General features: G+C 40.7%; 1 protein-coding gene across 3 annotated transcripts in view; it reads left to right on the top strand.

Moving 5' to 3' along the window:
* Positions 1-26,133, top strand: part of LOC131132440 (chemokine-like protein TAFA-5) — a 122,811-nt gene that overhangs the window by 92,843 nt on the left and 3,835 nt on the right. For 2 of the 3 annotated variants that reach the window (XR_009130363.1, XR_009130364.1), the window contains exons 3-4: positions 10,549-10,676; positions 22,075-22,269. Coding sequence is in view for 1 of the 3 variants with exons in the window: in XM_058078050.1 (XP_057934033.1) it covers positions 10,549-10,676 (128 nt within the window). In the remaining 2 variants the exon portion in view is untranslated. The remainder of the gene's footprint in view (positions 1-10,548; positions 10,677-22,074; positions 22,270-26,133) is intronic. The other variant, XM_058078050.1, reaches the window with a different exon arrangement.

Consider the following 26,133-nt stretch of genomic DNA (forward strand, 5'->3'; position numbering starts at 1 on the left):
AAAACTGCCCATAATCTACAATCCTACAATTTTTTGACACTTCCATTTTATACTATTCCATAAACATTCTTGTCCTTTTAACCCTACATAATTGATACATGAAATGTAGCATCATATGCCTCATCAGTGAGCTTGTTTGATGTTGTGGACATGATAGGACATGCCCCAATAATCAGGGCTGAAAAAAATATTCTTTCGTATGGTCAGATTTTGAGTAAATGTTGCATCATTACTGTCAAATAGATAAGTAAGCAGCCTGCAAACATTTTCCCTGTGCGTGCAATGCTGGGAATTGAACCGACTTTGCAATATAATGCGCTGCTGTGGTTGCATTTTCCGGCTGCATGACAGCTGGTGATTGTTCTTCCATGTGTTGTCAAACTTGTGTGGATGGAATTTTTTTTTTAAATGTGAGTGAGAGAAATGAACTTTCTACTTTTTGATTGTCTTGGAGGCCGGGGGGGGCGGTTACAGATATATGACTATGGTCGTTTTGGAGTGGATGATTGTTTTATTAAAGTGATTGTTGATCGACTACCTTCTTGCCATCTCCTCAATGCCCAGGTAAAAGCTCTGTTATCACAATCTGCAAGATATGTAACCTAAATGATCACTAATGACTTATTCCCCTTTGAGTTAATACAAAAACCGTGTAATTGTCAAAGTGTTGTCATTTCTAGCCATGTACAGTTAAATTATTGTTACTTTTGGTCTGAAACTGGCACATTTAGCCTATATATGCCTTATACCAGGGGTGCTCACACTTTTTCAGCATGTGAGCTACTTTTAAAATGACCGAGTCAAAATGATCTACCCACTACAAAAATGCAAAACATCTATTTATTTTCAAATGTATTGAGGATTATTTGTACGTACAATGTATGTTGATGTACCTTACATAACCAAATGAGCCAATATTGCAAAACACACATAATTAACAATTAACATTTTTTGTAATTACCTCCACATTACTCCACATTTCCCTTCTTTGGTACCGCGATGGTAGAATGGCATATGAGGCAAACGCACTTCGAAAAAGACATTGTGAAAAAAAAGTCCACCTCCCATTCCGTATGGAAGTGATATGTTTTTGCCTTTTTACTTGGTCCAGCTCCTTCACTCATTTTAGTGACCATAAACTTTAGCGAGGGCTTAAAATCTGACGCAATTCGCCGACTAGCTTAGCACTTTGCATCGCTGTTTACGCATGAGCGGTGACCTAAAGGTCAAAATTCAGTTGTCATCTGACTGGTTGTCCTGTATGTCAATCAAGTCACGGGGATGGATGATAGGCTGACATCGTAAGTTCTGCTGCACTTAGAGACGTTGTTTGATTTGATTGGTCGCCCGAAGGGCAACATTCAGTTGTCATCCGAATGGCTGCCCTGTATATCAATCAAGTGACGGCATTGATGCTAGGATGATATGTTTTTAATGTCACGCCGCGATCGACCAGCGATCGACCAGTACCACCTCCGCGATCGACCGGTAGATCGCGATCGACTTAATGAGCACCCCTGCCTTATACCTTCTATTGCCATCAACTTGCAAAAGACATTACAACAGTGGCTATTTTTTATCGCCTTTTTCCAAATGAAATGCCATTTGAGTCCACATGCAGGACAAATATATCAAATGCATGAGTGGAAAAGTTTTGGCACAGAGTTTGTAGGCGAGAGAGAGAGAGAAAAAAGAAATCACAGAAGCAGATTTTGATTTGTTACACTGCACTTTTCTGCCAAAGTGTGCGGAGGAGTTGTGTAGGATTGCAAAATAGGTAAGTTCCTGGTACACTGGAGGTCTGCCAGGTTAGAAGAAAATAAGAGATGGAGAGAGAGGGGGTAGAGGAAAGAGCAGGATGGATGTGCTGCTCAGCCAGGCATTACTCTAAATACATAACTCGCATTCCTGGACGTTCCACCGGAGGTCCGCCTCATTTATCGTCTCAATAAAGCTTGTCTGAAGGACTCTGCATCAGTTATCCGTCACAGAAGCACTTTAACTGGGTCAGGACCACTGGGGTGGGGTCCAGGTTGGTTCAAGTTCTTGCCACTTTTTTGTCCGGGCCTCTGCTATCATTTATGCTTGATGGAAGACTTTCTAAACTTTACAATCCCTTAGGAACTCCATCCGTATTGTAGCCATTTTTAGACACACTCCTGTGTGTTGCTGTGATAGGGATAAGTGCAGTGATTAAGAGTGCAGAACATCTATGTGGGGTTGGTCTGACAAATATTTAAGTACATTTGATCAAATGTACAATCACTTTTATTGTCCTTTAGAATCCATTTTTGTCTTTACTCTTCTTCTACTGCTGCTTCATTAGGATACACACTGCTCACTTTAGCCCCCTGCAGAGCGGAGAAAGTACTGCATGCACAAGCTCCTCTCTTGAGAGACTGAATGGTTTTCAGTATATGGGTGAGCCGACCGAGAAGCCCTGCTCTATAATATATTAGCTGCTGTTTTTTTAATGAATCTACTACAAAAAAAACGCTAGTCAAAGATCCATAAATACTGCTATTAGTATTCATAAAGTGCAGCTAACCTGATAACAACCAAGGCTTATACATTATCGTCAATGATTAGCTCTTATCGCATTTGGGGGGAATTATTATTCACGTTGTATTACTGTATTGCTTAATTAGAATTTGTTTAGGCAGAATTATATGAGAGCAAGGAGGGGAATAAACAGATTTATTGGTAGAAGACGCGGGTGCTTGGAGGTGTGTGTGGAGGGAGCTCCACCAACTAAAAGGTTACGTATAATTGAAGGCGGATTAGTTTCGGGATATATAGAGGTCAAGAAGGCTAAAGAGACAAGACAACAACCAGGAAGTCAAACATTCGGTTTTCAATGCAAAATATACAAGAGTGCACTTATCAGCAGCAAACATGATAACTAATTATACCAGCGTGTTCATTGTTGTTTGTAGCCAGCAGGGGTTGAGGTGGGGAGGGGGGAGGGATTGAGGGAGTGTGTTCTACTTAAGTCTTAAAATATGTCAATGTGTCATTTCTCATCCTCTTCAACTGAGTCACCTTCATTACCACTGCACGCATCTCCACTGCCGTGATGATGTGTCCACTTGTCACACCATGCATATGCTGGTTGACCTCAGCTCTTGTTGACAATAAATTAACTTTTCCCCACTTACCTCCGACTTCATTTGGTTACAAGAAGAAGGCTGACAACACTTTGGTTTCTACATTGTTATCTTGTTTCTGTTATTCATAATCGGTGAAGACAAACATCCCGTTCCTTTTCTTTTTTCCGTGCCATGCACAAGCCAAGATGGAAATCAATGAGTGCAACTTTAGTACCTCCTGGGAACTTGGCCAAGACCATGGTTAATGTTTAAGCTTTTAAAATTTGTGTCTGCTTTGCAGCAAAGTGTGAATTTATACTTGCTGACTTCGTAGCTGTGATACGGATGAATGACAAATGAGAGGAAAAGTGCCTAAGTTAGGACTTGGACTTGTGTATCTGGAAATAGGCTTCCATTGGCCATAAAAAGCCTGCAAGAGAGTACCAAGACAAATCAAGAATAGTGGTGGTAGCGTAATGGTCTGGAGCTGCATGAGTGCTGCCGGCGCTGGGGAGCTGTGGTTCATGAAGAGAAACATTATTTTCTAAATAACCTGCAAGAGAGTACCAAGAAAAGGCAAGGATAGTGGTGGTAGCATAATGGCCTGGAGCTGCATGAGTGCTGCCGCCGCTGGGGAGCTGTGGTTCATGAAGAGAAACAATATTTTCTAAATAGCCTGCAAGAGATTACCAATAAAAGGCAAGGATAGTGGTGGTAGCATCATGGCCTGGAGCTGCATGAGTGCTGCCGCCGCTGGGGAGCTGTGGTTCATGAAGAGAAACAATATTTTCTAAATAGCCTGCAAGAGAGTACCAGGACAAGTCAAGAATTGCTGTGGTAGCGTCATGGCCTGGGCCTGCTTGAGTGCCGCCACCACTGGGAAGTTGTGGTTCATTGGGGGCAACGTGAATTTGAACAATAACGACTCTGTGTGGAGTAATTTTCAGTTGAGATTGATACTCAAAATACTATATATATATATATATATATATATATATATATATATATATATATATATATATATATATATATATATATATATATATATATATATATATATATACATACATATATGATATGATACTATACACAAGCTGTATACTAACTACTAAGTTTCATTGACATAGTACTGTGCCTTGAGATGATATACTTCAGTAAAAATGCTTGCTATTATGTGAGTTGTGTCCAGTGAATGTATTTTCCATGTTGATGCTGACTTGAATATGTAGTAATACATCTTTAGGGATTGAATGCTATAATGTGTATGCTACATGTCAAGAGCTGATCACTCACCACTGATGGAGTGGCGTCTCTGTAGACCGTGGTGTTAAATGATCTCTTTTCCCACATGTGCTTGTTGACGCTGACATTTCCTCCTCTGGCTCGCGGAGCCTCTGGGCTCTCCTTCACATGTGTGTGTCCGCGGAGCTGTGTGTGCGAGCGCCAACAAATCAGGGGTTACTGTTGTCGCTCAGCTGTGCGGAAATGTCAGCGCACATCTGTGAGTGAATGATAGCAGCACTACCTGGTGGCTTACACACACACACACACACCCGGAAGCAATGCTACACACCACAATAAAACGCAGTAAACATCACATGTTTACACTTGGCACAATTCAGCATGTCCGAAATGAGCAGGAAGAAGCCAAACTTATTTAACCGAGCCTACCACTTTTCCATATCTGTATTAATTTACTTGTGCATCAAATATACATTTTTTGTTCCTAATAATATTGCTGCATGATTAGGTAATTAATGATTTACACCATCAATTCTCAAAGGCCGAGGACTGAAATCGGATTGGAGCACCTCTGAAACACAACAGTGAAGTCGTCTTACCTTTTGATGGGTAAAATAATGAAATAAAAAATATGAGATCTCACGAAACTTTTGTAAGGTAACACAATAATTTTTGCAACTTATTACAAAATCAAATTTGATCGTGATCGTCCGCCAATCATCACAAACAGGAAGTTGTGCTCTGAGTTGTGACTAATGACATTATTTTTCATATTCAGTTGTCATTATCAGCAGCTAAAACTCAATGGTGATCAGGAATTATATGACATATGATAACCTTTAGGAGGTAAAAAAAAGTCCAAACTGTGATTAAAATGCTGCTGCATCAATGTCAGAATAACATATTCTCAAATAAGCTAATTTTGACCAAGCAATAGCTACCGCAGGAAGTACTGTACAGGACAGGAAGAGAAAAAAGAACAATAAGAAACCGACACTAACATATGCAAATCTTATTGTATATGTCTTATTTGTCACTTATTCTGTTTACTATATTAGTTAATACAAGTGGAAACGTGACTATAGGGGTGTTATGTCATGTCTAGAGAGCTCTAACAATGTTCCAAATGTTACATATTTAGCAGGTTTTTCCATGCTCTAAATACGAAATATTCCATTTATGTATATTTATATTCCCTTGACAATATTTGCTGATGATGTATATGAAAAAAGGCATCAAACCAGTGAGTTAAGTTGAAGAAGAATGAATGAGGCACCCATCAGTTACTATCAGTCCTTTCTGCTCAGCCAGAAGGTTAGATAAAAACAAGTCAATCCAAAATATTGTGCATAGTTTGCTACATTGGTGAGGCACAGCACTAAATTGCCAATTTTCCAACAATAAAAGTGGACGGTAATAGGAGAGAACAGGCATCTCTTTGTGTGCTGATGCATGGTGGTAATGTGCACTTACTTGCATGTACCGTGGGGACATTTCTACTCTTACAGTAGGATGAAGAGGCCGGGCAGGAAAACCCTAACGCATTCACCGCACTTCACGTCAAATGAAGACACAGTGAATTGCCGTAAAAGCTTATTTGACTCTGTCTGAATTTCGGCAACATGGCGGCGCATTAGCGAGGAGGAGGAGGCGGCGTGCAGGAGGGAATTGATGAAGAAGCACAGGAAAACACACACACAGTCAGACTCACACATGGATGCTTATTTGTATGCGCAAGCTCCAATTTACAAGCGGCTCATTGCAGGGGGAATGATGAATAATGTTGATTCGCTGCTGCTGCTCCAGCTAACCAATGTGAGTGGCAGAAAATGCAACCTTGAAACAATTTGATGCATAGAGCTTCACTAAACATACCCGTGCAATATAGCTTTTCAGCAGAATAATACCCAGACGTGTTAAAATGCTGTGGAAGTGCTGCATTATTTAAATAAAACAGAAAGGGCAGTCAAGGTAGAAGACAAGAATTGCGAATAGGGCTGCAGTGATTATTTTCTTAGTCATTTAATCTGAAACTAGTGGTTTTGATTAATCGAGAAAACGGTTAGCGGTGTCCTTTCCTACCAAGGGCCACATACTAATAATCATATGTACAAACATTTAAAAACAAACTTCTATAAGTGTGTCAGAAAAGTTCCAGGGTTGTTCATGTTGATGACATGTGTTTGTGTTTTTGTTTTATTATTAGTTAAATATTTTGGGTATGATTTTTCGGGACAATAAAAAACAAACTGTGTTCTCCAAATGTCCCCGGGCCGCACTTTGGATGATTCTAAACGGACTAAATCAATATCAACCAAACACAAACTGGTTTGGTCAATAAAGAGGCAAAAATATTTCTCATTGTTTTCCAAAATCACATTTACATGTATAAATGAAAAAAAATGACTAGTTGACGATTAATCAGACAAACCATTAATCATTCATTCAATAATAACAGTTAATCAAGTTAACCATAGAAGATAAATATTATCGGTGTGGGCTCTATATTGCATCTGATTTAAATCTGGTAAAAAAAAATATAAAAATATCGTTTTATGTATGTATAAAATAATTATACATTGATATCATATGTCCTGAATTGTATAATTAATTGATAATGTACATATAATGTAATGTAATATAAGACAGTACTCGTCAGGTTGTCTTATATTCACAGTCTTGAGATTTATACACACAAACCAACAGGTGGCGCCCAACAGCTTCACACCAGCAAACCAAGGCTTTTCTTCCTGTCGCTCACACACACACACACACACACCAGTGACAAAGGGGCGAGCCACACTGAAACGTTTTCAGGTCAAAACGCCAAAGTGTTTTAGTGTTTCAGTGTTGTGGGTGCCTTGAAACTGTGTCTTTTGAAAATATGAAACCAGAAGTGAGCTTTGACTAGAAGCCTTCATAATATCTGAATATAATATAATGACTGGTCTGACTCGCCGAAGTCAATATTCTCCTGATATTTTGTTGTCTCATACTCCAAAATGACTCTCGGAAATCATATTTCTCAACGAGCCTTGGAAATGATTGCTTCTTCTATAGTTTGGTGTGTGATGTCACGGTGCCGTGTGTTTACATCTTTCCCTCACCCAGTGATCTGTTCCAGTCTGGCTGCGTCTTATATTCAGGGTCGTCTTATATGCGGGGTTATGCGTATGAGATATTAGGAACTAGATGCTCCTGCTGATACCTGCTCAGGTTCTATCTAGTCTTTACAGTCGGTAATTATCAAAAGTCTTCATCTGGGAAGTGCCGTGACACATTCATCATGGAAGATCTGATATGTCGTCTCTCTCTCTTTACGTAGGACTCCATCTTTCTGCCATCTTGCTTTGGGATTAGATACAATTTATTAGGCCAAGATGCTGGCTGTTGACATGAGTGTTGAGTGTGATGGACCATTTGGTGGGGAGATAAGTGTCCCACAGAGAGTGTAATCATGTTCTCTCTTTTTTTTTTTTACACCCTATCTCCACTGACGAAACGTTGTCCAAACGTTGTGATGTGTTTATTTATTCAGTCAGTTTATTCAGTGGCTTCTTATAAGGTATCTGTCATCGCCATGGCAACCTTGAAGCACCTACCTCGGTGGTCCCTTTTTTACCAGTGGGCCAAACATAGACAAATTATCACTGACTGTGATGTGCAGAGAAAGGCTTTTGTTTGTTGCATTCAAAGGTAGTTCACGGTGAAGGAATTAGCATTACCCACAGTGCCTCCTGATGAGCTACACGTGACAGAATGACACATCCAAGGTGCCCTCCATGCACACTTTATAGATATGAAAGCAAATATGTTTACGAGAGTGTTACCCATGACAAGAGAATATGACATGTGAGTGCCTCTTTAATTAATTCAGGGTCTCCCGTCCATCCTTTAAGCAGTTCTTTTTTCTTCGGGATGTTGTTTTTAATGTTTCAATGTCTAGTTCTTATTTTTCAGTGCATTTGAAAAAACCGGCTGCACACCTAAAGACCTCCTCGGAGCCATATTGACTCCACCGTAAAGGCCAGCCTTGAATAAAATATGACACCGTCTTTCTGAGAGTTTTTTTCATGGATAAAATACCATCTTATATTAGAAGTACATCGTCACTGTTCAGAATGGCGGCCATGAGTAGAACGTGTGAAATGACTACCATTCTCATAATTAATGTTCATTTTATTTATTTGACTATTCTAGATTCATAAGCAGCATGCAGTTGCTGTGGGCCATGTCCAAATGGTGTCCACTGGTGGGTGTAGCCATGGCGATAACAAACTAGCGGAGTGAGAAGACATAACCGCACAGTTTAACACCCCGTGTTGTCCCCCCCGGTGGCGCTCGTCGGATCGATCATTCTCCGAATGAGAAACTGTCAGTGATGCCAGAGAGAATCACTCATCATTGTTTTTTGAATAATTAATAGCTCCTATTTATTATTTAATAAAAATGCATGTAAGGGTAATTGGTTAGTAATGAAATATCCGCTATGTTATATTATTATATATTTAATGCAAGTAAGTGCAATATGTAATATTATATTATCTTATACTGTATTTCTTTTTCATAATAAAACACATAAACATTGTGTAACAGAGAGGAATGTCTTAGTCTGTGTCATTGCTACTTCTTAGTGTCGGTGTTTTTAATTAAAACAATAATGCGCTCCAAGGACGCACTCCTTGCTTGTAGAACTGAATATTTACATTGGTTTTCTTAGTTATGTAAATGTAATCATTGAGATTTAGCTACGATATAAGCAAAATATGGGCTGCACGGCGGTCGGGTGGTTAGCGTGCAGACCTCACAGCTTGGAGACCCGAGTTCAATCCCACCCTCGGCCATCTCTGTGTGGAGTTTGCATGTTCTCCCCGTGCATGCGTGGGTTTTCTCCGGGTACTCCGGTTTCCTCCCACATTCCAAAAACATGCTAGATTAAATTGTCCATAGGTATGAATGTGAGTGTGAATGGTTGTTTGTCTATATGTGCCCTGTGATTGGCTGGCGACCATTCCTGGGTGTACCCCGCCTCTCGCCCGAAGACAGCTGGGATAGGTTCCAGCAACCCCCGCGACCCTCGTGAGGAAAATTGGTAGAAAATGAATGAATGAATGAATGAATAAGCAAAATATACAAAAACATTTAGTACAAAATGATCAAAAAACATGCAGCAAATATGGCAAAATCAGTATTCTACTGCTTTAGGCTGTTTTTTGTACAAAATATATTGAGCTATATAAGAGTACACTGTAAATCAGGTGTGTCCAATGTGTGTTTTTATTGTTTCCTAGCACAATTTACATTTTTTCTGAATTGTTTTTACACAAAAACTGCTACTTGAGACACAATGATTACATGTCACTCATGCACCAACCCCCTGAACCAATTCTGCTAGACTACACGCATATTTCTATCCAAAATACAACACACAATCCTCATGCTGCGGTATGCTGGAGCCTATCCCAGCTGTTTTTGAGCGAGAGGCAGGGTACACCATGGGTGTGTGGCCTCCAAGAGCAAATAATCATCGGATTTCATGTGAAAAAATCTTGACAAAGTGTCTTCTTAAAATGTGGCAGTAGTTGCATTTGAGGGACCATGACTGGTGGGCATCCAGTAGCTGTATTTACCTCTGTGTGCGCTTTAAAATGCTGCTACTCAGCTGTTGGTGTGAACAGCATCATAATTAACTCATCGGCGGTATTAATTCTGGCTCCTTCCAACATTGGTTCTGTTGCTACTATGCTGTGCAATGTACCTGTTATTAAATAACCATGTGGTCCCTTCCAAATGAAGTTGCTGCGTTGAGTGAATAAACGCAGTGGCAATGGTTGGAGCATTTGCGGTATTTCAGTTGTTGAATATGTTGGATGAAATCTCCACATTTTACCTGGATGATCCCATGATCCCACTTTTGCTATCTGTCTGATCCCCTCGTCTCTCACTGTCAGGCCCAACTGCGCCATCTCATATCTTTCAATTGTGCGTGCACTTCATTGCTCTTCATCTGCCCGCATCCCTCATCTCTCCTCCAATCGGCTGCTCTGCATCAACTCCCACCCTGCCAAAATCCCCCGCCGCCATGTTTCACTCCATTTACAGTTCAATGTGTATTTTCTAATATTCAACCCCCATCATGTCCACCCAGCCTCTCTATGTTAATCTTCTTCATCTGTTTATATCCCGTCACTTCTGATTGTTATCTCCTTCTCTGCAGCTGCCATTGTTCGGAAAAAGCAGTGGTGCGAGATGGTGCCGTGTTTGGAGGATGAAGGCTGCGACCTGTTAGTCAATAAATCTGGCTGGACTTGTACGCAACCCGGAGGCCGAGTCAAAACAACCACGGTGAGTTCAGGCTCTCTCCCACCTCGTCTGCAGTATAATTAAGCACAATAGAATCCATTTTGTACACGTCTTGTTTTTCCATGCTGATATCACCGACTGGTCGCTGTTAGAATACACCTGAGCATGTCCCAGGCTGTGAAAGCAGCTCATTAGCACCATTTAAACAGCAAACTAGTCAGCACAGCAGTGCAGTGGTTAACAGTATCACCTTTTTGTGTCATCGCCCATGCAGGGTACGCACCAAACATAATGATCATATCCCAACAATTATAACAAAGTCCAAAACAAAAACAACTTTGCAGTTTCATTTCATTGCTGTGTTGCATCGCCTGTTAAATACTCCAAATGCTGGCAGCACATATTTCTTTTTTTTTTCTCTCTCTCAGTAGAAATCATGCAGCTACCTGCTGTGGCTGAAAATGATTTAGATTGAAAAATTGTTGTTTGCGCGACGACGCGGGATAACATTTGGAAATGAAAGGAAGTTAATTGTGCGAGGATTTTGTACATCTCTATGCTTGACGAGATGCATTATATGGAAAATGTGTCTAATTTGCATGATGATATGGATAGAAAATAGATGTTAAGGTTTTGCTAACATGAGCGACCTTTTCTGCAGAAATGTCGAAAAACGAGTTAAAATGACGACCTGAAAAAGGATAAAACATTGTGAAATGATCACCCTGACCTGCAAAAAGGGACTTCTAAGCTTGTTAAATGATTACTCTGGTCTGTTTTAGTCATGCTTTATGCCAGGTGATACTTTTACAGTGTTGTAGTCATTCATTCATTCATTCATTTTCTACCGCTTTTCCTCACGAGGGTCGCGGGGGGTGCTGGAGCCTATCCCAGCTGTCTTCGGGCGTAAGGCGGGGTACACCCTGGACTGGTCGCCAGCCAATCACAGGGCACATATAGACAAACAACCATTCACACTCACATTCATACCTATGGACAATTTGGAGTCGCCAATTAACCTAGCATGTTTTTGGAATGTGGGAGGAAACCGGAGTACCCGGAGAAAACCCACGCATGCACGGGGAGAACATGCAAACTCCACACAGAGATGCCCGAGGGTGGGACTGAACCCCGTTCTCCTAGCTGTGAGGTCCGCGCGCTAACCCCTAGACCACCGTGCCGCAGTGTTGTAGTCATTTTGCAAAAAAAAAAGAAAGTAACTAAAAAGATGATACAATTATCAATGACCTGCAAACAGGATATAAAACACAGAAGTATCACTCTGTCCTGCAAAAAAAGGGATCGAAAGGAGTAGGAAGAAGCAAAGCTTATTAAATCCTACCCCTCCATCTGGTACTTTTACAATCAGTAACTGTTACATTTGTTCACTTCCTGCTTTCCTAATATAGTTTAAGTTTTTTTTTTGTTTGTTTGTTTGTTTTTTTATTTTGTCACTTGGTTAGCACATTTTATTGTGTCACGTACCTAAGTACGAGGTGATACTGCAAAAGGACAAAAATGTTGTAAAAGTATCAATGTGACTTGTAAAAAGGACTAAAATGATTGTAGAATAATCACTCTGAGTTGCAAAAAGGACTCAAAATGCTAAAATATCACCCTCACCTGCACAAAGAGCTACAAACTAAAAACCCACCCCCCACTTTAGTATTGTCTTATCATATTGTAGCTAATAAATAAACACAAAAACCTTCAAGCACCTGAGATGCATTTCCACCCTCTGTCTTTGTTTAAAGCTCATCTAAATGTCCATTATTCATATTTCCCCTTGTCGTCAGGAATGATCTCAAATTGGGGACGCTCTTAATGGTAATGGGAGAGACATTTCATGGTATTATGAATTCCCCCTCCTGTATCTTCTTTAACTGGTCCAAACATCAACAGGGCTCACACACACGACCCCATCCGCCCTATCCGTGAATGTCAATGGGCGAAGGCTGAGGCCTGGCGGGGCATCATTAAAGCATCTGTCATCATTTAGTCATCAGCTGACTCACTTGTTTATGCCTTGCCGATGAAAGATGAGCGCACACATCGGTTAGCTTTTCGCCCGAGATATCTGAATATACCTGCTCGTGGTCGACCGGGGTGACAGACGCTTTGTGTAAGAACCTACAATGTCATTTGTTACCTGGGCAGGATACATGGGCCGCACGCATGTTCATAAGCAATACGTAGCTGCATCCATTTATTATGTTTGACAGCTAGAAGAGCAGCTTTGTGCAAAATGTGCGTCAGTGTGCAAATGTAGCGTTCCATGGCTGACCGATACACATGTATTTTTTTTTTTCGCATATTCATAAGCGCGCACCTTGCTGCAAAGGGAGACCATGTACTTTTTGGCCTACATGTACATTTCATACCCTCCTTTAGTACGTCAGTCATCAGCTCTCAATGACAGGCGTTTCTGACTTTAAGCCCAGTGACAGCTAGTCAAACGGCCGGACGGCCATGCGTGCATGTTTAAACAGCTTTCACTGTCATGGATTCTAGTAGTTGGCAGCAAGCAGTCATGGGTCACTGTTGAGAATTCCTTTTAAAATATGATGGATGCTTTAATGCTGCTGCAAAGGAAGTCTTTGGTTAGTCCAGACTGGTGTCTTTTTGTGGGGCGAGGCTTCTTCAGCACAAAATCATGAAAATATCAATCTGATCTGTAAGTATGACTGAAAAGACAAGCAAAAGGTCTAAATATGTTTTACACTAAACACTCTGACCTGCAAAACGGACTGAAAAATTGTATCACTTTGGCCTGTTCTGATTTGGTTTTATGCTGTCAATACTGATACCGATAATCCTTGAGTGAAATTGGCTGATACCAATACGGATCACAGACATGCAGTGTTTCAATGTACTACTGGCTATATTATATACAAATTATATACGAAATGAAAATGGCCAAGAGCTACTCACCTTTGCTTATTTCAAGCAACATGGCCAAAATGCTGGTATCCACAACTTTTGTATTTCACAATTAATATATTTTTATTAAATGAAAACCTGAATGAAAAGCAGGTTTGTCCGCCTCTGTCGGGGCCCCTCCAGCCGCATCCGCTACCTTCTGAACCGCAGATTCAGAAATGGGAGGCATTAAGAGTAGACTAAATCCCAGCCATCGTCTGTCAGCTTGGCATCATTGCTGAAAACAGTGTGCACAACGCGCCTTTCAAGCCAAGCGTGGCACAAACATTCACAAAAATCAAGTAAAAGTATCACTCTGTCCGTCAAAAAGGACTAAAAGTAGGGATGTTCCGATCTGGTTTTATGCTGCCGATACTGATACCGATAATCCTTGAGTGAAATCGGCTGATACCAATACGGATCACAGACATGCAGTGTTTCAATGTCCTACTGGCTATACTATATACAAATTATATACAAAATGAAAATGGCCAGGAGCTACCCGCCCTTCTTATTCCAAGCCAAATGCTCCCAGAACATGAAGTAGTATCACATAACAATAGTATCACAACTTTTGTATTCTACAATTAATGTATTTCTAGTCTTCCCATATTATTAAATGAAAACCGGGTTTGTCCACCTCTGTCAGGCCCCTCCAGCCACATCCGCTGCCTTCTGAACAGCAGCTGCAGAAGTGGGAGACATTTAGAGGAGACAAAATGCCAGCCGTCGTCTGTCAGCTTGGCACCACTGCTGAGTGGCACAACGCGCCTTTCAAGCCAAGCGTGGCGCAAACATTCACAAAAATCAACTAAAAGTATCACCCTGTCCGTCAGAAAGACCTACAAATGTAAAATTACCACCCTCAGCTGCAAAAATGTCACTCTTTCCAGCAAAAAGGACTAAAATTGTGAAACTATCACTCACACTAGCTGAAAGGACAACAAATAAAATGATCATTACTGCTTCTTTCTACCTGAAGGCATGGTTTGAATACCCTTTGCTTGTATGTGTAGGTTGAGAGTCTTCTCGTTGTGGTAATAAATTGAATTAGCCTCCGAGGATGCAACCCAAACTACTAAAAGGGCATCAAAGGTCAGAAATTTCAGGAAGAAAAAACATCAACCGTCTTGTTATAGCTGCAGACTCTCACTAAGATGATATGCAAAAGCAAAACCGTTTAGTCAATTTATTTTGAACGAATGCCCCCTTCCCCGAGGCTTTTCCAAGTATAAGCCCAAACTGTCCCTGCCCAGATATTGCCAAAGGATGAGTATGTGCTGTGCACAGTCCAGTGAGCATGTCCGACCTGTCCGTCAGGTGTTTGTGTGAAAACATCAATGCAGACAAGCAGGCGGATCCCCGGGGGGGGCGTATGACCAAGCCAAGTCAATCTGACTCAGCCCCATAAGCCCCATAAAGGGCTATTTTGGACAAATGTCAGGAAGCAGTTTGCGTGTATTGGTCAAATGTTTGCGACTTCCTTTTTTTTCTTCTTCTTCTTCTTCTGTTGAGCGGAGTAGGATTGTTGTTGGGGATGACACCGCTGACCTCTTTTCTGCTTTCGCTCTTACAACACGGCTCATTGTGAGTCGAGAAGCACATCAAACGACCGTTGCATCTCCCCTGAACACAAACATTGTCACTCATGCAACCGCTGCTATTCTCTGTTTAAAAATATCTCCCCCATCATGCCCCCCCCCCATACACACACACCAACCCCCTCGCTTATCTTCACCATGCATTTATCTTAGTCTGAACGCCCTGTCAATATAAACACATTGATTTGTTTTTCTGTCCTGAAGAACATATGAAGATTGATATGTACATTGCTTACACTGCCGCTTTTGTACCACGTTACTTTTTTTTACCAGCAGGACACATATTAGAAACACACGACAGGGATGTCATGCCGTTCATTGCAATATATCAACATTCTTCTTGATAGAACTCGAAAATGTAATTCTTTAGTGGTAATGAAAGAAGAGAATATTGTCACTGAACTGAATGTACCACTCGATATGAACCAAATTGACCATGATGGAAGTCTCGATGCAACAATTCTCTGTTGCTTGGTTGCCAGTTTGGTGCACAGCTTTAATCGAGATCAAGTACCCAATCACACGACAAAGTCTAGCATTTATACTTTATATTATATTTGGACAAAAAAAGCACTCTTGTGACACTTAAATATTATAGTATAGCATTCATTCATTCATTTTCTACCGCTTATCCTCACAAGGGTCTTCACGGGGGGCATTGGAGCCTATCCCAGCTGTCTTTGGGCGAGAGGCTGGGTACACCCTGGACTGGTGGCCAGCCAATCACAGGACACATAGAGACAAACAACCATTCACACTCACATTCATAATTTGGAGTCGCCAATTAACCTAGCATGTGTTTGGAATGTGGGAGGAAACCGGAGTACCCGGAGAAAACCCACGCATGCACGGGGAGAACATGCAAACTCCACACAGAGATGGCCAAAGGTGGAATTGAACTTGGGTCTCCTAGCTGTGAGGCCTGCGCGCTAACCACTTGTCCGCTGTGCAGCCTAGTATAGCATTCATTCATTATCAAATTACAGTGTCATCCATTCATCTTCTATGTCGCTTCTCCTCACTATGGGGGTATGCTGGAGCCTATCCCAGATGACTTTGGGCCGGACCCAGACTGGTTGCCAGCCAATCACAGGGCACATATAGACAAACAACCATTCACACTCACATTCATACCTATGGACAATTTGGAGTCGCCAATTAACCTAGCATGTTTTTGGAATGTGGGAGGAAACCCACACACGCACGGACGGGGAGAACATGCAAACTCCACACACAGATGTCCAAACAGATCTCCTGACTGCGTGATCATTAAAAGATGGTTGAAAAGTAACAAATTTGAACTAATTTTGCATAAAACAATGTAAAATAATGGATAAGATTATTCACTATAATCCATCCATCCATATATTTTCTATGCCGCTTATCCTAATGAGGGTTGCGGGTAGGCTGCAGCCTATCCCAGCTGTCTTTGGGCGAGAGGCGGGGTACACCCTGGACTGTTCGTCACTATAATTCACTATAATATCATTATTATTATATTTCTCTGTTTTATGGCATTTAAACCAGTTTAAAAAGTGACAAAGTTGAACTATTTGTGTATAAAATAATGTATAATATATACTGTCAATTACCATATTAGTAATATTATTGTATTTCTATTTAATTTATTAGAAAATAATTTGTACTTATAATTATTTACTGTTATTCATTTTATTTTTACAGTAGTCGGGCAAATTGCTGACTTGTTGATGGCCTGGTTGCAAAGTCATAGTAGCACTAAGAAATACAGCCAGCCAGACAGTAATGGAGAAGGGGATGGCTCACTTTTCATCCTGAATGATAGTAAACGATGTAAATGTACTTGAGTTACCACAGACAAATGCCTTTGCTGCCTTTCCAAAGGACTGTCTTTTGCCAAATGTAATCTCAGTCGTCGTCCTCCTCCACCTCCTCTTCCTTGCTGCTGACGTTGTCCCAAGAGGAGGACGCTGTGCATTGTGTCTTCCACCATTTCAGACTGGCAGATAAAACGACACAAGAAGCTCTGTGTGCAGGGGCGCTTGACTAGATGGCGGCGGAGTGATTGCACCATTAGAGGAGAAAAAGCAAAATAACCCCAGGTGATGTGGAGGCTTTTTTTTTTTTTTGACAGGCTAATAAGATGAACGATTCAAAAGAGACACGGGCAGACCAGTGCAGCATCATCTGGTTGCTGCACAATGGTGTTGTTTTAGTACTCAGTGCCTTTGAGTTTGTGGTATTTGACTTAACAAATTTACATTAAATACCTTTTTACACTTGCATTTTGTCCAAAATGGAGTAGGAAGAACATGCTGCAATAATCAATAATCCCTTCTGCTCTTTCAGTCCTTCATGTAGGTGTTTTATAAATAATCTCCAGGAAAGAATAAGTGTCCTAGAATATGTATTACTCCTACTAAAGCTTTTGTACACTCGATAATACACTCTAAAATCTGCTTAGAGGCTATTTAGTAGGTGTGTAACGGTACATGTCCATATTCAGGTTTTCTTTAGTTTGGTACCCATGCATACTGATTTCCTACACTGTACACATTGAGGGAGAGTCTGGGACCAATTCGTGGAGAAACATAAGGTATTACTGTAATCAGATGACACTTTCATGCTTTGTTTTTTTTAAATAATTTAAGACAAACTTAAGATGGTTTGCATTTGTTCCCTTATCGTACCGAAAATAAAACGAAATGTGAGCTTAACGGTTACAGTACGGACGGGTAGAACATGCAAACTCTACACACAGATGTCCAAACAGATCTCCTGGCTGCATGACCATTAAAAGATGGTTGAAAAGTGACAAATTTGATCTAATTTTGCATAAAACAATGTAAAATAATATATAAGACTATTCACTATAATCCATCCATCCATATATTTTCTATGCCGCTTATCCTCACAAGGGTTGCGGGTTGGCTGGTGCCTATCCCAGCTCTCTTTGAGCATGAGGCGGGATACACCCTGGACTGGCCGTCACTATAATTCACTATAATATTATTATTATTATATTTCTTTGTTTTATAGCATTTAAACTAGTTTAAAAAGTGACAAAGTTGAACTATTTGTGTATAAAATCATGTATAATATATTTTGTAATTTACCATATTAATAATATGATTGTATTTCTATTTAATTTATTAGAAAATAATTTGTGCTTATAATAATTATTTACTATTATTCATTTTATTTTTACAATAGTCGGACAAATTGCTGACACCCCTGCTATTTACCCAATCATAGCAGCCATTACAGCCTAGCAAGCCATCCTTTTCTCCATCATCTACATCCCTCTGTGGAAGCACCTCAAGATGGAAGTCCTCACGGAATAACTCTTCTCTACTGTAGTTCTGGGTCGGTACTGGCTTGTGTAATTGATCCCTCTGGGCCCTCCAGGCACATCCAAACAGTAGGTTGAACAGAATCACCACTAAGAAGACAGCTGCCTGGCCAGCTCAGACATGCAGAGAGATTGCCGCTCACCTTTAGTTGTGTTTTCTAGCTTCCATTTTGGATACAGGATTATAAAAGATTATAAAGGTGTGTTCACACTTGTCATGTTTGGTCATGTTTGGTTATCAGGAATGTGTGTGTACCGTAACATATAGATAGCACATTGCAGGTTAAAGTAAGACACACATATACTGGAGCTCTGCTGACTTCTTACACAAGTTCCACCAATAGCTGGCCATAACGTGCATTGTCATTGTCAATCATTGTGCCCCATGTCCATATTGCCATACTATCAAACTACCCAAACCCCGGTGTGCACCAAACACGAGGCCCAAGACTACATGAAAGATTCGTCTCAGTCGGCTCGCAAATGAACTCTGAGCTCAGATGAGAATGTGACATGGACGAAAGGCACGGACCAGTGTTGAAATGGCAGCAAAAGGCATGTAAAAATGACAAATGGTGCTCTTTAAAAGTATATTTTAGAAGCTTTTTGTGAAATTGTGGCATACAAACATAACCTAGGTATTCAACTTTTTTAAGTAATATATTAAGTCACAACAGCTGTCCTGGCTCTCTATACCAGGGGTGTACAAAGTGTGGCCCAGGGGCTATTAGCAGTCCACACATATATATTTTAACGGCCCGAAAATAAAATCAGCATTCAAAATATTAAGTGAAAAAACTCCTATGTATTTATTTTTACACTTCAGAAAGGGTTTGAGTGGGGAAGAAGGACAAAGTAAGAAGCCAAAAAATGTACCACTTCCACACGCAATTGGAGGATTTCTTTTTTTTTTGGCACTCTGTCATGTCGGCTGACTCCATGCAGTGTTGAGATAATCTAATCTAATATCATGTCTAATCAATGTAACATTACTGACCTAGCAGTCCACACACATATATATTTTAATGGCCAGAAAATAAAATCAGCATTCAAAATATTAAGTGAAAAAACTAAATGTATTTATTTTTACACTTTAGAAAGGGTTTGAGCGGCGAAGAAGGACAAAGTAAGAAGCCAAAAAAATTACCACTTCCACACGTAATTGGAGGATTTCTCTTTTTTTTGGCACTCATGTCGGCTGACTCCATGCAGTGTTAAGATAATCTAATGTAATGTCATGTCTAATCATTGTAACATTACTGACACCTAGTGGCGAAAATACATACAACTTGTCTTAGCGAGAGGTTGTAGGAGGTTATTGATGAATTAGTTAATTTTCCATAATCTGTGATAGCATGAGGGAGTAACCGCAATGTAGATTTTCATGTGATTTTGGCGATTTAACCATTATTGTCATAAAAATGACTTAGTACGGTGGAGTTTTATGCTCATGTCAAAAATACCACAGCGAATGCCAAATGAACCACACTAAAGTGCTCACCAAGCATATATTTATTATTTTAGGTCTGAATGACAAGTGTGGCTGCAGCCGACGTGTTAATGAGGGGCAAGAGGGAGAAAGACTGACAAAGTGCTGCCTCTTCAGCTTCTTTAGCAAATCAATCCCGATCTTTTCCTCACCTAAGTGCGTGAGTATTGCTTGAGCTCTCCTGGCCAATGAAACGGTGTAAAGTGCTATTTCCAGCCCAAATTGCCAATAATGGCGCATTTCAGCCTGAAAACACATAATTGATTTCATAAAGTAGGCCGTGATTGATGGCTCGTGCTCCAACTGCAAGCAGCTGTCTTGACTCCTGACAAGCAGACGCTTGTAAATGGACCAATGGACTAGCATGGTCATTGTCACACGTGAAGCGTAAAACATGTATTCACTTGCTTTAGAAATGTCAAATTAGACAGTAATGACTTAGACTGTATGAATGTCAGCTGCAACTGGAATCACTTTAGTAGTTAATTCACTTCACTGGCTTCCACACTGTAAAAATAGTCACACAATAGCCAATTTCTGTTGTCCACTCTGCTCTAATAGATCGGTATTGGACTTCTACATGGATATTGTTACCTTGCCATGGCTGCAAAAGCAGTATTTTTCATGACTAGCACTAGTAGCACCGGGGTTCAATTCCACCCTCGGCCTCCCGTCAGACTTCAGGGAAGATGCAGCAGCTTAAAAAAATAATGAAAAACACCTTTTTTCTAGCCTGCTAAGTGAATCTCCCTCATATTTAAAGAGAATATGATTTTTGGTTGCGCCGCGGTTGAGTGGTTAGCGCGCAGGTCTCACAGCCAGGAGACCCAAGTTCAATTTCATCTCTATGTGGAGTTTGCATTCTCCCCGTGCATGCGTGGGTTTTCTCCGGGTACTCCGGTTTCCTCCCACATTCCAAAAACATGCTAGGTTAATTGGTGACTCCAAATTGTCCATAGGTATGAATGTGAGTGTGAATGGTTGTTTGTCTATATGTGCCCTGTGATTGGCTGGCAACCAGTCCAGGGTGTACCCCGCCTCTCGTCCAAAGACAGCTGGAATAGGCTCCAGCACCCCCGGCGACCCTCGTGAGGATAAGCGGTAGAAAATGAATGCACAACACAGCAGCAACAGAACCAATATTGTAACAGTATGGAAAGTACACCGACAGCCTGGTAGCATCATTTTAAAGTGCATGCAGAGGTAGATAAAGGTAGATAGATGATGGATACTGACCACTTCAAATGCAGCTACAATCCATATTAGCTTTCGTGCTACATAAACACCATTTATGCAAAATCCAATTTTATAAGATGGCCATATTTATTTGAAACATCATAACCAGTCAACTATTATACCTTGTCCAACCATCAATAGCAACACTATGTTGGGAAAGTGCACATTTCTATGTGGCACAAACATCCGTGCAAGGTGCAAAGTATGGAACACTGGACCTGGAACTACTGGAGTGAAATGAAATTGTAAATATTTTGTTATTATTTTGCTGCGTGATCTTTCCCGAGGTGTGATATTACATCACAAGTATTGAAGGAAGACGTCTTTCTCCCTCCTCGCATAAAAAGCGCTTTACAGTTATTTCAAATTGCCTATTTACAATCTGAAGGTGCTCTGTGGAGCACCTTGCAGCTCATCAATATTATATCAATATTGTTAGAAAAAAACAATACCAATATACAGTAATACAATATCTAATTGTTCCGCCAATATCGGCTAGTATGACCCTAGTTAATTGAATAGATGGAACATTTATGACACCCTCTTTTTTTTAGTAAGCAGAATAACATGATTTGCTCCTGTGTTGCAGGAGTTTTGACAGCAGTTGAATGTGACACTTTGATAACGCAGTCTAACGATACAGCCACGCTGGTCCATCTCAACTGGCAGGAAAACAACACAATGATTGCATTACATCTGCTCTTCCAAGTTATGCGCCCACATCTGTCTGGTATATTTGATATTATCATTATAGTACAAGAAACGGATTTAGCACAGCACAAAAATGGTGGTGGTGTGGGTCCAAATCCAGACTCAAAACCCAGAGCTTGACCACCATACCTCTCCCCTCCTCTCTCCCCCCAGGCCCTATGACGCGACAAGAGTCTCCCTCCACACCCTTGCACTATGGAGAGCACTGATGACCCCCTTGACAGACAGCCAAAAACCACCACCACCTTACCAACTTACCACCACTCTCACAACAAGCCTGCCCATTCCCTGGTGCCGCAAAGGCAGGAAGTTCTCCATCTGCACCCTGGTCCTCATGGAGGCAGCAAGGTACCAGCAAGGGGGTTAACCCTATTGGGACAGTATGTTAAAAATAATATCTATAAACTACATTTATTGCCATACAGTCAGTAGATGGGGAAGATCTGGGTTCGAATCCTCTTGGGTATCTCTGTGTGGAGTTTGCATGTTTTCCCCGTCCGTTTTCTCCGGGTACTCCGGTTTCCTCCCACATTCCAAAAACATGCTAGGTTAATTGGCGACTCCAAATTGTCCTTAGGTATGAATGTGAGTGGGAATGGTTGTTTGTCTATATGTGCCCCGGGGTGTACCCCGCCTCTCGCCCGAAGTCAGCTGGGATAGGCTCCAGCATACCTTTGACCCTCGTGAGGATAAGCGGCATAGAAAATGAATGGATGGTTTTAAACCACTTTAAATGAAAAATTAAACCCCGGTTAAACTGGTCCATAAGCTTAGCATTAAGGATTATTTTATTAAGGTAATTATGGGATCCTATTTTCAATAGGAGATTTTTCTGTCTTTCGAAACCAATCCCATTAATTGAAGTGTAAATGAAGCCGAAACATTTCGCTGCTAACGATCATACTATTCACGATCCTGTACATGGGTTTTAAAAATGGAGTCCTTCCAAAATCAGTCGGCATAATGTCAATGTCTTCATATTGCAATGAAATTCTTCTTTTTACAAGATAACATGCAAACAAAAGACTTAATGGACACATGCTCTCACCACTCATGAATCCTGATATACTGGTAGAACTGAAACCACCGTCTGCTTGCTTGTTTGAGATCTTCATTATTTTTCTTGTTTTGCATTCAGTTCCCAAGTGTGAGTTAAGCCACCCCCAAATCCATGTGTGCAACAACACAAGATGACGCCATCTGTGTGCTTCTCAGATTGTTTATGCTCTTGTGCAGCCGGCCGTCTGTGAGGTGCCAGACACACCCGGATGCGAGCGTACATTATAGTGGGAGATGGAGTAGTAGCCAGCAGGACGTTTTCAACTTACAGTGCAATAAAAGGGATTAGGACTCAGTCATAAAAGTGCCCATTGTCATTGAGCTTCACAAAAGCAGCTTCCTCTCCCAGTCAATATTGTTGGCATTTATGTGCCTTTTTAAGACTCGCTGTTAAGGGAAAATCTTTTTTTTCATTCCCGATGGTAGATTTACAGCTAAAAATAGATATAGGGGAAAAAAACGATCACATTGTATAGACCACCCGGTTAAGGGGGTTGAAAATTTAATTTAAAGAAGAGATTCCATAAAAATACGCCCATGACACAACATGAGGAACAAGGCAGAGATAAATTAGTTCTTTCCTGAGGTTACAATGTATACGTACATATGTGTTCTATATGCTGTCTCTGGAGAATCCTTTAATCATATTTTATTGAGCACATACTGTAGCATGCTTGATATTGTGAGGAAATATGATATGAAATATGATAATGCCATAACATCACACATTCTGTAGCAGAAACTAGCTTTTGCTTCATTGTGAGGCCTGTGCATTCATGTTCATATTTTTAGATCAGTTGTGTAAACAATACTGTATGTATGTTTGTATTTTAATAAAGTAAAGTAGTAGAAATAAAGTTAGCTTTAATTCAATACGTTCTAGCAAAAGATATTGACATACTTCATGTGTTATGTTAGGAATGGCGGCGTCGATACATTTCCATCCATGCGTCCATTGACACGTTTACTGCGGGTCACTGTGTGCTGACATTTTGAAGGGAGTCATCCAGAGTACACACGGAGAGGAAATGCCATTTGTGGACATATCTTTGAAGGAATTTGTTATCAATCCCAGCTGGGGAGGGTCTATATGTTTTATGAATACAGTCGTCTTTGATTCCAGCAGAATATATACACAGAATCATACAGTATATACACAGAATAGATATACAGAATGTGTACTCAATATACAGTAGAAGACAGTATGAGCAAATGCATCCTCTACAAGAAAGCTGCCCTTTTATATGCCTGGAATACAATATTTCATATTTCCCACTGTACATATCGATGCATATTGTGTGTTATTTACGCTATAACCTCCGTCGCTTATCATCGCTTGAAGTTCACCCATCAGTTCGTTTTCCTCTCCCTCATGTCGGCACAAGAATGGCATCTATTCACCCACTCTCCTCAGATATAAAATAGAGTAATATAGCAGTTTTCTGATACAGCCCAGGTAATAATCACCTGGGGCCTCGGAATTTTATTCATAGGGCAAATTCATCTGATATTCATCTGACATTGGTTCCTCTTTTAATAGGAGACTTGCGTTTCTCTGCAGATGAGATTTGTGTGCGAGGGAGATTTATGGAAGGTTGTTTGCCTCATGATGCTGTATGTGTATGTGCGTGTGCGTGTGTGTGTGTGTGGGGGGGGGGGGGGGGGGTTAGAAAGGAGTATTGTGGGAATACAAGGTAATGACCAAACAAGCCATTTTCATCAATTTGTCCACCAGGGGGCTCAGTGAGTGACTATAGAATTGACTGGTGGGTTGCCTGCGTCCCAGGAGCCGTTTTTTGGGGTTTGCAGAGTCTTTGCCAAAAAAATTTGTGGAATGACCTGATGTACATGAACGCATCTCATGTCTGTGCTATTTGCTTGCTACACCTCGAGCATGTCCGTGTCATGAGCAGAAGGAGTGTGTACTTGAATTTATTATTTTTTTGCCCTTCATCCACAATCCTGTGTGTTGTAAATAGAGAAAAACTTCAAGTACAAGGCAGCCAACAATGCACATACAGTAATGGGGTTCACCTAGTCCACCTATAGAGGACCTATACAAACCTCCAATACCATTTTATATACGTTCTGTGACCATGTAGTAGCAGGTACATTCAAGATAACATATAATACCCGCAGTATTTTGACCATTTGAAGCATTAACGCTTTCTTCCTGGGCGCATTAATTTCACAGCAACAACGCTACAGTCAACATGCTATCACTAATCATTGCAGACTTTGTGAGAGCCGCCGGCAGCTCTTGCCTTTTTTCTTCTTCTCCCCTCAGGCAGAGAATAACGTTGCTGGGTGCTCGGCAGATCCGGCTATAGTGAAACACAAAGCCATTCTAATAGCGTTATCATGTAGCACGAGTGCTAAAGGTTTTACTGACAAAATAAAAACATTATAAAACAGTCACTTACTGGGATGCCGACTGGTGGGATGGCTATACCTAAGACTTGTGGGCCCTGTTGAGCTGGTGAACTCAACTCATCCATTAGCTTTATGTACATCTGCATGCGCTTTAAAATGTTGCTACGTCACATTGGTTAACATTGGTATATAACATTGGTTCTGTTGCTTGTGTGTTGTGCACTAACTGTGTGCTCAAGGGGGATTCAGTATGTTGTCCTTAGCACTTTCTAAAGTTAATGGCTGTAATTCTAATAACTTACAATTATCATGTTTGTAATGGTCAGTATTGATCATCACATATATGCACATCGCTTCCCCATCCAACACCTGTCATCTTTTTCCATTCAGTGAAATCATCAAAAGTCCGTTATTTATAGACACAATTCCCAATGACATTGCCAACATCTCAGACAGTGTTGGTATCACTATCATGATGGCTACATGGCAACTGGAAGCAGCCAGATGGTTTGCAGAGGCATCCAGATTTGTCTTTTTGTGTGTTGGATTAATTGTTTCTCAGCTTTGGCTCTGTTAGAGTCACTATTGTTGGTTTGTGTCCAGTGGAGAATGACTTTTGTGAGGAAATTTGAGTGAAGTTGAGTGGCTTCATTTGATGCAGAGTTATTTGGGTTAGCATGAGCCGGATATTATTTTTCCCCCTCAAAAAAAAAAGAGTCAGTGCTTTTCTTCCTGTCACTCATGCACAATGTGAAATTATCTGTTTTTCAAAGAAGGGGT

Source organism: Doryrhamphus excisus, chromosome 7 (genome assembly GCF_030265055.1).
Source record: "Doryrhamphus excisus isolate RoL2022-K1 chromosome 7, RoL_Dexc_1.0, whole genome shotgun sequence".
NCBI lineage: Eukaryota > Metazoa > Chordata > Actinopteri > Syngnathiformes > Syngnathidae > Doryrhamphus > Doryrhamphus excisus.